Below are 14,979 nucleotides of genomic sequence, written 5' to 3' on the forward strand. Positions count from 1 at the left end.
TGCAGACAGATAATAATCAGTCATTCTTTGCCAGCTATTGTGTGTTGTCACTTCTTGCACAGTTACTGTATAACTGCTGTTAAATATTGGCCTCTGCATCGCTTACTACTCCATTCATTTGCATACACATCAACATGTAGAACGTTCAACATGTTTCATTATGAATTATTAATGTTCTCTCAATAATAGACGTTGATGCTTGTTTTCCATTATAAATTTAATATACTCATTACCAACAAAAGAACAAAGCTCTGTTTTCCCCCGTTAAAACATTTACAATAAATTGAGAGCAGTCATTCACACGTTCCTGCGGGGAAAAAAAAAAGATGAACAAAAGAAAAAGAACTATTAGTTGAAAATTGAACTCTGGGAGCTGATTGAGGTTGTGTGGGTTTTTTTTGTTTTTTGTTTTGTTTTTTTTAGCTTTGATGGCTGGGTAGGATACCTGTATCTGAGACCTTTTTATTGTAATGCAAAAATGGACTTAATAATTTACCATGCTGCAGATAAGATTGTTGCTGGACTATTCTTTGAAAAGAGGCTTAAAAATGCAGAAAAATTTTTTTTGAGTGCTGATTGCAGTTTCTAGTTCAAAGATCAGGACTGAGGTGGATACTCTTTTAATAGTTATTAACTCTCTATGCAAGCAAATATACCCATTTTTAATAACTCACACTAAATTTTTGACTTACGCCACACTTAATTTTGCATGCAAATAAAACTTATTTTGTCTGTTAAATATTTAGAAATTGTTATATGTGCATATAACAGTGTTTCAGAGCTCCCTTTTAGAAACCCATGACTTTCTGAATTTCAATCTAAATTCATTATCCAAGGTTTTTTTTTATTGGCATCTGTACTAAAGTTGGCAGTTGTTTGCATTTTTTGGCTCAGATCTTTAAAAGCGGAACTGGACCTGCAAACTGACAGCTTGTTTTGTGTTTAGTGAGATTTCTATTTATTTTTAACCTGTCTTCCATCTTACAATGCATCTGGTGCTGCCTAGCTTTATTTCACTGTATCACTGACACAGTTGCATTAATTTTGCGTTTACCTTCTTTGGTGGAACATGTCATAACCAGTCAAAAGGGTATGCTCTGTCTATTTTTTATATTGTTTTATAGAGTAGACACTCAGCTTTGCACAAGGACATGCTTCAGTGCAGGCTTTTGTTTTGAACTAAGATCTGTATTTATCTTAGCTGAAAATAAATTCTTTATCTGAGCTGCACTCTGTGTAGCATGTACTTAGAGATGTGTAGAGACCTAAAATGTAGACAATATTTAACTGAATCTTGGCCTCAGAATCGGAAATCATATCAAGACTGCAAGTATGTGTGTTGTTACTGTTAAATGTGTACTGCTGTTAAATATTTTTGCTTTGATTATTGATTTAGTGCACTGTATATATATATTTTCCTTCTCATTAGCTGTGAGTGCCATGGAAGTGTATGGCTGATTTTAAAATCAGCACCAGATAGGAATAAAAACACATTCACAGCCTGTTTCCTATCAATTAGTTTTGTGCCTTGTTTCATGTAAAATGCAGATGAGTGGTTTCATGCAGAAATGCTAATGCTAGTTATTATTTTGCCTGGAGCAGCAAGGTTTTTTTCTTTCTTTGGTACAAGGCTTATACTAGATTATGGCATTTAAAAGGAATAAAATATTTGGAAAGAGTTTGAATAAGAGTATTTATAATTATTTGTCAGACTCTCTCTCTCTTTAAAAAGGTGTGTCCACGTACAGTGTGATAGTTGTTCTGTCACATCTTGGTCTCAGTTCTCATCGGTTGTAGAGCTGTGGTGTAGTGTGGTAATGCAGGCTCAGTGGTGAGTGGACTGCTAGGAGATGGGAAGTGTTAGAGATGGTGTTTGTAATTTGTTGCTGGTTTCATTGCCAGACCTAGCTGTCCATGCTTGTGTCAGTTATCCAACGTCATGCCTGCTACATTAACATTAACAGAGGAGCAGCAATCACACCAAATTAATCTCAGTGGCTCATCAGCGGAGCAGGAGAACTGAAGGATGTTTCTGAATTTGAATTTGAAATGGACCTTGCGACTATGCGTGGAGGCGGTGGGGTCGCAATCTTGACTCGCACTTTATCAGAACACCACATGCACACTCACACACATTAATTTCTGCTGTCAATCTCCTGCCTCTGTTCATAGCACAGCCTCACTGAGGATTATGTTTCATAGACTATAAATGTGGAAGGGTTTCAAGACATGAAGCTTATATCTGATCTTTCAGGTTCTGACTCTCTTGCTCTCTCTCTGTTTTTATCTCTGTCTCACTGTCTTATTCTCTTAATTTTACCGTCAGTCTCTCTCCACTCCCCCTCTCCTCCCTCTCTCTCTCTCTCACAAGCACACATGCACACTTTGCTATTTATGCTTTAATCAAGTGAGTTACTTCCTGAGAGTTTCATTTTCCAGTTGATTGATTCAAATGATTATTTACTGTGAATAATAAAAATGTTTTCTGAAATACTGTCAGATATCAAATTTCAGATTCCAGATCTCCTGACTTACAGCACACTGTGAATTTGATGTGTACAACATTTGAACGAATTACTTGTTTTTTTTTATATACCTTTATACATTTCTACACACAAACGATATATGATTTGATTTTTTTTTCCTTATATGGAGTGGGGTTCATTTGTGTTTTACATTTGGCAGCTTCTAAGTATTGACATCTCAGAAGCAAGATATAGGCAAAGTTTTAGTACATTTTAGGCTCTGAAGTCTTTACATATTAAATTTATTCACAGTTAAATTTGAAATGTAATAATATTAATAATAGGAATAATAATAATACATATTAATTACATTTATTTACAAGAACTTAAAGATGCTTGCAAGTTTTCAGGATTAAAAAAACATTATTAATAATTATGACGGCTACCTATTTTAGGCACAGTACCTCATTTGTAACATGGACACCAGAAGAGTTTGCTGTTGACTGGGTGTAAATGACAGTAATTTTATCATCTGTCGCAGTAATGCTTTCTCTGATAGCTGTTTGTTTTGGAATAAACAATAAAAAAAAATTGCGCTTTTGGAGGAATTATTCATTTTGTGTAAATTAGAAACCATAAGTGACTGATATTTATTGCTGAGGTTAAAAGCTGGTTTGATGAAAGTGAGGAAGCACAGTTTGAGTTAAATCTTTTTTTTTTTTTTTTCAAAAAGGCTGGCGGCATGAGCTCTAGCAATAGATCTGTGAATGAAGTCCATCAAAGCTGTAGGCTTTGGAGAACAGCTGAACTTTTCATGAGGAGCTGCAAGTCTGGAATGTGAAGTGATAAATGATAAACCTTGACATCACACCTGACAGACTGACTCTCGTTGCCGAGTCAATACCGCTTGCGGTTCTGCTCACATCTGTCAGCAGCGCAGTGCTGAATTCATATGAACTCAGCCTCTGCTGCTCCACGCTGGCCTAGTTTACAGCTCTCAGTGTAGCCACACGCGCTCACAACACCTCCCACTCAATTATTTACCCTGGCCTGCGCAATGTGTTAGAATAGCTGGAAAGTTATATCATACACTGATATCATCTTGGCTTTAGACTGCATCCCAACATGCTTAGTACTTCTTCCTATATATAAAATATATAGAGAGGGAAATTCTAAGAAAAACTTATCAAGGTTACATTTTACTTAGGGATGCCCCAATATGAAAATTCTGGGCCATTGCTGATATATGATATTATACATGTACTTATCTGCCAACGTCGATACAGATGAGATTTTCTGCCCTGACCCAACACAATCCACATAATTTGGGTCTGAGCAAAAATGCATGTCGAAAACAGACATGAGTAGTTGTTCATGCCGATATTAATCACTGTCCTGTTTCTCATAGGATGAGTATAAACCTGAAAAGGCCCTTTCTGAGGAAGATCTGAAGAATGCCATCAGTGTGCACCACGCCCTGGCCATCAAAGCTGTCGATTATGAGAAGAAGCCCAATGTGCTGAAGCTCAAGACGGCCGACTGGAGGGTCTTCCTCTTCCAAGCCCAGTAAGAGTTCCACATTCCCAGCCTCCCAGTGTCGCACTGTCCAGAAAATGCAAAATTTATTGCAGACAGGGACCTGCCGTCCTGCACCACCCAAGAGACTAAGGGGAGAATAAGGGACCTCCCCTTGAGCCAAAATCTAATTTCATGCTTGGGTTCAGGCATTGTGAAAACACATTTATCGCTGGTCTTAGTCTATCCAGGCCATTGTTTTGTTTTTTTCCCCTTCTACTTGAGAGCCAGTATTCATGAAAAACCAAGTAAAGGCTGTTACAAAAAAAGAAAGCTTGGGATGCTCCTCAGAGACCATTTTCCAACTGCGTTAATTAGAGGAGCACAGTCCATGACATCCCAGTAAAATATTGCGCCACCTTAATTGGGTCATTGAAGAGCGCTGTCATAAACTTCCTGCAGTTTTCCTTTGTTAATGTTTACTTGTATATTGCACTGCTGACACAAGCAAATGAGAAGTGGATGTGCAATCACTATTTGTGATGCACTATAATGTAATGTACATACGTTTTGTTGTAAACAAATATTCAGTGAACTTTGGTTTTGTCCTCTGTTAACCAGAAAGCTATTTCAGGAATCCAAATCTTAATACTTAATGTACAGGGGAAGCTTTTCACTTGTGCATTTTGCATAACAAGTGCTGACTCTCATCAAACCACATCTGTTTTCCCTTCAGGAGTCCTGAGGAGATGGAGTCATGGATCAGAATAATCAACTCTGTGGCCGCCATGTTCTCAGCACCCTCCTTCCCTGCTGCCATCGGCTCCCAGAAGAAATTCAGCCGCCCGCTGCTCCCAGCCACCACCACTAGGATGTCTCAGGTAAAAGCAAAGCATATGTGTAATTATTAACACACTATACAACAGCCATAATGCTATCGCTTTTGTTTCAAAGTGTTGAATGTATGTAAACTACAACCAGAGAATTGAAGGTAAGTCATGGAGTGATTCAGATTGAGTTTTTATGACTTTTATGAAATAGGTAATGCTTTTTCAAATACCTTGAAATTACTCTTATCCTAATAAGTGATTACACTGAGCACTTTCTGACCAGTTATCTTTGCTGTATTTGTTCTAAACAGTGACTTGTGGATGTACTCCACTCTTCGGTGCATGTATTCATAAGCAATTGCTATATTAACATATTTTCCTCCTTTGACCCTATGAACCTTCTCTAGTCGTCTGAAGCCAAGCTGCTTGCATAATGTATACTAACATGACAAAATTCACATGTGTAATCTTCTTGTTTAAATACAGCTTTTAAAAACTTTTTAAAACTTTTGTACTTGAAGCTTTGTTGAGATTGTTGTATTATTACAGGAGGAACAGTTGAAGTCACATGAGGCCAAGCTGAAGCACATCTCCACAGAGTTAGCTGAGCACAGGTCCTACCCTCCAGATAAAAAGGTCAAGGCCAAGGAGGTTGATGAATACCGCCTAAAAGAGCACTACCTGGAATTTGAGGTATGAGCATTGCAACTACAGTTTAACCTTATCCTTGCTATTGACACCATCGCTGAATCAGTTGTTTTCCTGTTTATATACTCACTTTAATATACAGTATCTTATATTCATGTCTTATATGAGAGTGCCACAAAAGCTTGCCTGAGTTTTATAGAAAAAAAGATTTGCTTATTGACACTCTGCTGAACTGTACCTGTATTTACTGGACTTCACTGAGAGCCTAGGTCAAGGAACACGAAAAACAGTGCACTTTATCTGAGTGTTTAGAAAGCTGGGAATGCATACTTTGAAGCAATTTGTATTCAGATTTGTTCCATTAAATCTAAGCAACATGGCTAAAATACAAGATATAAGAGCATAACCAGAACTAAAGATATTTTTAATGTTTAGTCAAAACAATTGGCTCATTATGTCAGCACACTGTACACAGAACACAGAGCTTTGATATGAAACTCATGGAACACGTTTGTAACTCACATATAATACATACACTTAGAAACTACTCAAAAAAAGGTGGGCTTCTCATTCACAGATATTTGTGTCTTTATTTTCTAAGAGTATACAGAGGAATTAAAAAATCTTTCTCAGTCTGAATTATGTTGTTCTAAAAAATAATAAAAACAGTGCACGTTATACACATTTGGTTGTGTCATGATTTATTATCATGACTATACTGATAACATATCGTCATTCACACTTTATTTGAGATAAGTGGCAAGTCTTTGCATGATTCAACATCAGTTATTTGTAATGTAATTAATAAAATATTTTGGCTCAATTGGCTGTTTGCAAAGGCCACAGTTAATGAAATTAATTGTTTAGTGTCCATAATACATCATGTCTGTCATAACTGTTCAAGCGTATTAGATGTCAGTCGAGACGCCATGGAAACCGTGTTGACATCTACCATTGAGGCAGTATTTGCATAACACTTACCACTGTTTTCCTTGGGACATGTAAAGTTGTTTCAAGATTTAATACTATGTAATTAAATTTCGGCCAATATTTGTTGAGCTTCCACTGTCTTGTTCACAGACTCTCTTGCCTCGCTGAATCTTCCAAAATAATGCATTTCATTAAGCAAAATATTTTTGATACATTATAATATTTTTCACACACTATTTTGTAGTGTGTAAGTTTACCTCCACCTGCAGCAGAAGGATGTTCTGTATGAAAATCATGTCAATCCATAGATATGAAGCAGATCTTGTGCACAGGCTGCTGCTTGTGAGCAGCTGGGCACTGCACAAACAAGCTGCAAAATTTCAAGCCGTGGAGTTCTGCCAGGAGAAACTGCTAACTGATCTGTGCCTACAGACACAATTTACAGCCCACCGTCTTTCCTGAAAGTTATCAAGATATGTTTAAATGGAAGAACTTCTCCCTGAATTACAGTTGTTGCTGGTGATATTTTATGTTCGTTTTTAGGTAAAAGGGGAAATATTGTATCATGAATTATGTTGGTTTATTATGTTTGCCTTTATTTTTACTTTTTCTAAAATTAGTTATTTTGATTTTGTTAAAGTCACTCATGATATATTTAAAATATAAACAAGATTGATTTTATAAATACCAGGTACCTGGGAGCTTCCCTGACAACAGCCGTCTCATTTTGTCTTGTGCCCTAGGCTAGCTGCAACTCATTTCAGCATTTAATTTCCCAGTGTTTGTGGATATAATAATCCCCGAAACTCTGACAGGGGGAGTTCTTGTGCACAGATTAGATCTGCAAGCAGAGACCAAGTAACACCATGTACTTTGTGATAACAAGTGTAATGGAATGGTTGTTATTAACGCCTCAGTGAAACTAGTGCAAAACACCAGCCGAAAATAAGCACAGGCCGATTATATGAGATAAGGGGTCCAAAGTTTTTGATAGTATTCTTGAAAAAAAAAGAGCTTGATCTTCTTGTGGGCTGATTTATCTTATCTTGATCTTTTTTGTCCAGATTCTAATGTTTTCCTTTGGATGGGAGGATATTTTTCCTATAATTATTTCCAAAACACTGTTATTCTAAATAACTAGTATAAATGTCTTTTACATAAACACCTTTCTAGAAATTTATACATAATTTAATTTGAAGCTTATACAGTTTTTAAAGTGATTTTATATGAAGTGTGGGTTAGAGAGAAGTCCACCAAATGTCCACAGGTTTTCTTTGGGTTTTGGACAGTGCTGTACAATTTAAATCATCAACCATCTTATTTGTATATTTAGCTTTAGTATTAGCTACAATGATGACTGACCATTAAAGGAGAAGTTAAAGAGTTGTTATTATGTTAAAAGTTCCTGGGTATTCTTCAACATGCTAAAGGTTTTTCCATTTTTGAGTAATCAAATGGAAAATTTGATGCTGCAATGTGAAACAATCATTTGCTAATTTTGACTCTTATATTGAGCAGTGGCTGGCAGAATGATGAGCTGTTTGAAATGCTAGATGGCAGGTGTGCTGGCTGAAGTAATAAGATGATTTGCAGTAGTGCCACGGCACTTCCAGAAAGCTGCGTGCTTAGCACAGGAACACAGCTCAACAGCATGAAAATCTGAATCTGAATTCTACACTTTAAAGTGAAGTGAATTGGTTTTTAGAATGGTATATTATGCAAATATAAAGTCTTTCTTTGAGGCAGACAATGTCTTGTTCCAGGTGAATGAGGTACTTGGTCAAATCAGACCATGGCATTAGTTTTTTTTTTTGTTTGTTTGTTTGTTTTTCTCTCCCCTGAATGTTATATTGTGCCACTCATAAAAATGTGCTCTATATAAGCCACTAACCCTAGACAAAATATTCAGAATGCCTTATATTTATAAAGAGGACCAAATCTCTGACTAAACCTTTATTCTGTGCCAATATATTTCTACACATTAATCATACATGTATTGTATTTTTTGTATATATATAAAAAGGCAGCATGGTGGCTCAACAGGTAGTGTCTGTTAGGAGTTTGGTGTGTTCTCCCCATGTCCACATGGGTTTCCTCCAGACCCCGGATTAAAAAAATATATATACATACATTTATTTTTTTTATTATTATTATTTTAAATTTTGTGATTTTATACCATAATTGTCAACAAACCAAATTTTACAGAATTCGTTTCTAGACTGGAATCATAATTTATTTAAATAACTTTTAATTATTTATAAATGCTTTTGGCTTTATTTTAGAAAAATGGCTTATATTTGCATAAAATGTAGCTAGGAGCTTTTCTTATTATGAGAGTAATTGGAACATGTGCATTTTCATCTTCTTAAAGTTATGATATTCATCAGTGAGACATCAATGCTTTTTTGGATTCCAAGCATCTCATGAAGCTGGCATGTTACTCACTCATTCACATACACAGTCACTTATTCTCACACTGTTAAGTAGCACCACAAGAGGCACTTTTTTCCTCAAACACTCCTTCACATTTAGGGACTGCTCCACTGAGTGCTGTTGTGCTTCACCTTAATGAGACTTTGTGTCATTGTCTGTAAATTTAATTAATTATCATTTTAATTCATCATTGCTGCCCTGGAGTGTGTACATATACTCAGACATTACAAATTACATTAACATGCTTTTTTTTCCATTGTCAATAAACCAATATGTGCTGCCTCAGCTCTTTTTGTGTTTGCTTTCTCACACTTTACAAGCTTTCCTCAGCTCTCCACTGGAGGGATGGTGTGGTCTTGCTGGTGCAGTGCTTCAAACACAAGTCCCTTAGATCTGTGTTTTGAACAAAGCCCCACAAACACAATTACAAACAGCTCTCACTAATCAATGCTCTTTCTCTTGGTCTCTCTCTCTTTGTGGTCTTTCCTCTTCTTTCCCTCCTTCAGCCCACATCAAAGCCTCTAAGGCCCTGAATGTCTCAGACAGCCATCTACTGCCTTCAGCTTGAACCTGTGTACACAACATACACATGTTTATGAACTCAGTAATGCAGTGGCTGAAATAAACCCTTTCCTGCAGTTTGGTGAAATGATCGATTCTCCTGGACCTCCTTTTGGCCCACAGAAGTGAGATCAATAGGCCTGTCTGTATGTCTTACATTTGAGTGATTAAAGGCTGCCCTGTCCAGTGAGCTTTAGTCAATGCTCCAAAGCCACATTAGCCAGCATAGCTGCACCTTTATTGCTTTCACACACCTTCTGCCAGAGCGCCCAAACGCCTGGTTAAGCTTTGTGTTGTGTGATGTTTTGAGCCTTGTAATGAAAATGTATTTATTTCACGTTGTTTCTTCTAGAACCAGTGTCTCGTTTGAAAGTGAAAGAGTGAGACACTAGTTTTTCTATCATATTTGTCAGTATTATTGTGAATAATGAATACATTTAAATGTTATATCCTACCAGCATTGGTTTTTCATTGTGTTTTTATAAAACCATACTAAATAATATGCCATTTAATAAATGAGAGGACATAATTTTCCTCCAATGATTGGAGGTTTTCCAGTACAGTAACTTTGTGAAGTAAGCTGCTGTGTGAAGTCTGTATGTTCTGTGCATTTGTAGCAGATTTTTTGTGTTACTACACTACACTGTAGAACAGCTTAAGATCTTTTCCTTATATTCCACACCACTGTGTAGTATTCTACTAACTGTCACTGTCCAGGTCCTTCATTAGAGGCCATACATTGTGATATTCTGAATGAATGTTTCTAAACAGAGTCTGACATTTTTCATTATTGGAAAATCAGAACCTTGGGTAATTATACTTTCAAATCAGTTCCACTTGCACCTTCTTCTTTCTTCCATCGTAGAATGGTTTGTATTTTGTAGTAAAGGTACAGAGGAATCTGATGTAATTATTCCTTACCACTTTTTTTATCCGATATTTGATTATTATAGCAGTAACAATTTAAAGACAAAAGTGCAGTGCTTTGCAAAGGGCATCCTCTTAATTTATTTAAGAGTCAAAACTGCCATTGTATTATTTATAAGCATTGGCCCCATCTTAGCTAGATCACCGGAAATGCCTCAGCCTTTCTTGTTGGGAGTGCTAAGAAAGCACATTTGGCTTTATTCTCTGGGTGAGTGGGATGGCCTCCTCTCCTCCCATCGTTACACAGGACGATGCCAGCCAGCATGGGCATCTACCATCTGATGTGACAGGTCTGGGCATTTTGCATTTTCCTGAAATATGAAAGTAGATCCCAGGGTGAATAAAAAAGCACTGGTTTCACCAACTCTTTGATTGTATTTTATCTTGAGATTTGCTTTTCATTTCAAAGTTTAGTTTGATCCTCATGGTGCAAGTATTCCCACACATTGTTCTAGTGCTGGTCCATTGTTCTGAGACGTTTTTTTTTTTTAATTTATCAATTAATTTGTTAGTTTGTTTCAATTATATATACTTGTCTAGTTCCATTTCTAATAACTTTATAACGGCTGCTTTTGTTTAAAATCCATAGCATTGAGTGGTCTTTTCACACTGGAAGGATGAACAGAAACTCTTCTGGAGCTAGAGATTATCCTGTGTGTCAAAGATGAAAGCATTAATTTTGGTTATTTTGTGGTGACAGTTTTGTTGGTTTACCAGGTCTTGCGCAGTCCCATTTTTCTTCATAGCTTTTTGATATCTGTTTTGCGTGGAGATGAAATAAATGAAAAGTGTTCTCTCACAGTGCTGTGTGTGATAGACATGTTTAAGAGAGCTGGATTTGCTGATCTGTTGTTGATCTTTGCAGGAGAATCGTTATGAAATGTATGTGAAGCTGTTAAAGGAAGGGGTGAAGGAGCTGCTGACCGGTAAAGAAAATGATGCAGCGCTGAAGAAGTCCCAGTCCAGCCCTTCCCTCAACCAAGAGTCCCAGCCAGCTGCAGCAAAGGTCAAGCGCAACACATCCGAGAGGAAGGACTACCGGCCTGAGACCCCCAAGGTCACATAAGGCGGTCTTTCTTAACCTGTCAAAGAGCCATTCTACACAACATGTGAATATATTTTAATGTAATTTATTTATCTGCCACTGTTGTAACAGAAAACTGTTGTGTAAAATGTAATTGACTTGATAATTGTCCTCCTTAGACTGACTGGTGCTTGCGTAGCTATTTGTACGGGACATTACTTACATACATGTTGTCCTATATTTGTTTATTTTTCTTTCTTTCTTTTTTTTTATTTCATTGTTGTTGATGTTGCTGTCGTCATCATTGTGATGAGTGTGAGATTTTAATTGTGAGGCGTTTGACTGTCACTCAATTCTTTCCCGCTGTGTTCCTTCCGTCCCGAAACTTGATTTGCCTTTCATTCAAGAATAGGACTCTCTTCTCTGCAGTTCAGTGGAGGTTTCCACACCAGTTTCTTTGTACATATAGTAGGCAGTAGACATGGTCTTGCTCTGGAGGTAAATTTAGTTTGTAACTTAAGTGAATGTTTAAAACACACCACAAATTGGATTAGGCTTCCAGAGAGTACTGACAGGAATCTTTTTTTTTTTTTTTTTTTAACTTCTGTAGTGGAGAGCATGGTTCTTAACAGACCCTCTGATTCTCCAAGATGTTTATTTTTTCATTGCAGCGATGCGTCAGGATGTAAATACAGGAAAGCGATGCATCACTACATCATAGAGAAGTGTAAGTGCAGTTAGCCGTTTACTCAATTCTTAATTTCTATAGCAAAACATACCCAGACTATATATATATATATCCCAAACTAATATATATATATATATATATATATATATATATATATATATATATATATATATATATATATATATATATATATATACACACACTTACTCAAACATTTATTATATTGTACCAGCATGTTACAGCAGTTTAAGAATATGCCAGATGCATTATTTTGTAATGATAAAACTAGGGGTACTTCACAAGGATCGTTCAAAGCTGCGTTGAGTTCTATTTACAAAACATGGCTTTTTTGACTGCAGAATGATGTTCATGTTAACATCGTTGTTTGTGCAGGCAAGCCATTTATTTTTTTAACTGTTAAAGTACAAAGTATACTTCTGCTTTTTTGAGTAGTGTAAATGCCAATGCTCCTTTTGTGTATTTTATAATCTTATATATTTGGATTTCTAATTCTCAGTTCAGAACATTATTGTTGTAAAGATTAAATTAGTATTTATAGTGCACTTTATGACTTAGTTCTTTTGAGTATTTAGAGCTTTATAAAAGGTAGTGATATGTTTCTTACCTACATCACAGGTTTTTTCAGGCAGTACTAACTCGTGTTTATCTTACTGAAGGTACTGAGCTGAGTGTACATGTATTTTTTTTGTTTGTTTTGTTTTGTTATCCTCTCCTTTTTCATCAGCTCGAAGTGTAACATGTTAGTTTGTCAGTGGTTCTGTAGTTTTGCTGTCATAGTTAGGTTGTTCAAAGACAAAGCTTCCTTGTTAGGAAGCTATTTGCAGTGCTGTATAACATGGAATTATTGCCTTTTGTGATGTTAATATTGACTTACGATGTCACTTTGCCTCTTTTTCATTAGTGATAGAACTGATGTGAACACTATGAACATTTTTAATCTTCCATTGCTAACTGCACACCAACAGAACAGCCCTTGATTTCAGCTTTTGAAGGTTGTTAACTTGCAAAATTAGAATGTGTGTTGAAGAGGTGAAGTATAGCCAAGCTATATGAAGGTATTTAAAAGAAAAATGGCTAGTTTACGCAATCCCTCCAGTCTAAAATGTTGTTTACTTGAAATGTATGTATTGAGGACACTTTATTTTTATTATAATTTTTTTATCATTGTTTATTTACCACATTTCTATGGTTTTTAAAGGATGTGAGTATGGACAGGAAAAACCCATATCTGCATTGTATTTGTTGAAAGGAGATCACTCACTACCGTTCTGCATATCTTTGTCCTATTCTATTGGCTTAACTTCATAATTACTGCACATTTAGCATTGTTATTAGCACTCCCACCACTTGTACCACTATTCTGAACCACAGTACGTATATTAGTGAAGCACTTAATAATAATTACTTTTTTTTTCTGGTAAGTGGATGTAGGTTAATGTCCAACAGTTCACATTCATAGTGATTTTTCTTCTGTACGGATGAAGATATGAAGTGTCTTGAGCTAAGTGTTGCTTATTTCTAAATATTTATCCTGACCAAACGGTTTTCCTCAAAGATATTTCTTGCTTTAATTCTAGCAGCGTCCCTTAATCAGAATTTTTGGAATTGTTTTTGTAATTATTTTTGATAGAATATGAAAGATTGCAGGATGGCACAAATTGAAATGGAAAACGTATACAATTTTAAAAGATTTGTACTTTTCTTTACTTTCAGTGGATTTATTTAATGTAAACGTTTTTGACTGGAATATAGGCATTGTGTTGTTTTTCCACAAAATCCGAGAGTGAAATATGAAAGCTTTGTATCTCAGTTGTATGAAAAACCACCTCCAACCGTTTAAAGTATAGATTTGTGTGATATGAAGTTTATTTAAGCTGGAATACTGGTGAAATATAGGCTGTCTGAGCTTGTGTAGGTTTTGTTGCCTTGAATAACAAAGAGGATGAAGGACACGGCCTCATCAGTTTGCTGTGTCAGGTTATGTAACTCATATCGGTGTTGTGGTCAAAACTTTGTCAGGGCAGCGATCGAGAATCAAGACCAAAGCAGAGTGTGGTCAGTTCCAGACCATGGATGAAATGACAAAATATTTCCATTGTAATATACATGCGCATGAGTAATTCAGAACAGCATTTGGCAAAGGTGGTCCCTTCCCTCGAACCGGACTGTTAATAACACATTTAAAAAACAAACAAAAAAAAAGACTGGGATTTGTTTTGTTTGGTCCTGATTGATCTCGTAAAGTATTAAACATTGGAGATCAAGTCAAGGACAACTACAGCAACACCCAGCCTGAGACAAAGCCATCAGAATTCTTCAGCATTACAGTCCCACGTTTTCTCCTTATCTTTGTCAGCATAGACGCAGTCATGCACCTCTTATTGTCAGTAAAGTGAAAGGAGAGCAGCTGAATTTGTAGATACTCATGCCTCAGTAGACAGTAATGCACCTTAGCCTTCAGCTAGGCTGTTTGGTCTCCAAACAATGCATAGAAATATCTCTCAAAGCTGTGATCTTGAACAATCCTTTAAACTCTGTAAATGTTGTTAAATATAACTGTTGCCCTGTGTGCAGAGGAGTCCATTTTCTTGCTTGTTCAAGTGATCTCTTGGCACAAGAGCGTGTCTTACGCCCTCCAGCCAAGATCAGGGACGCAGTGCTGGTGTCATACAAACTGTAGATGGTTTCAGTGAATAAAACACAGTATTTAAATCAGTTGTGCTGTTTTCTTTATGGCCTCTTTAGAGTGCCTTTTAATGAACTGTCCTGTTCAACAAATTGTACACACACACACAAACCTGTATATATATACGTTATAACATAATCCTGGTAAGTGCTTCTTGTACATATTCAGACTCATGTGGGTGTCTGTGAACGAGCTAATCATGAGATTTGTGCTCTTTTCAAATTCTCCTACCCAGGTAACGACTGAATATT

The 14,979-nt window shown here is 36.4% G+C and overlaps 1 protein-coding gene across 6 annotated transcripts in view; it reads left to right on the forward strand.

Annotated features, from left to right (window-relative positions):
* The window catches only part of psd3l (pleckstrin and Sec7 domain containing 3, like), a 110,553-nt gene extending 98,627 nt beyond the window's left edge, over positions 1-11,926 (forward strand). For all 6 annotated transcript variants that reach the window (XM_066650895.1, XM_066650896.1, XM_066650899.1 and 3 more), the window contains 4 exons: positions 3,874-4,031; positions 4,717-4,861; positions 5,360-5,503; positions 11,175-11,926. In XM_066650895.1, coding sequence (XP_066506992.1) covers positions 3,874-4,031; positions 4,717-4,861; positions 5,360-5,503; positions 11,175-11,375 — 648 coding nt within the window. In that variant the 3' untranslated portion in view covers positions 11,376-11,926. The remainder of the gene's footprint in view (positions 1-3,873; positions 4,032-4,716; positions 4,862-5,359; positions 5,504-11,174) is intronic.
* Positions 11,927-14,979: the final 3,053 nt, after the last annotated feature.

This window comes from Hoplias malabaricus, chromosome 18 (assembly GCF_029633855.1).
Source record: "Hoplias malabaricus isolate fHopMal1 chromosome 18, fHopMal1.hap1, whole genome shotgun sequence".
In the NCBI taxonomy this organism is placed as follows: domain Eukaryota; kingdom Metazoa; phylum Chordata; class Actinopteri; order Characiformes; family Erythrinidae; genus Hoplias; species Hoplias malabaricus.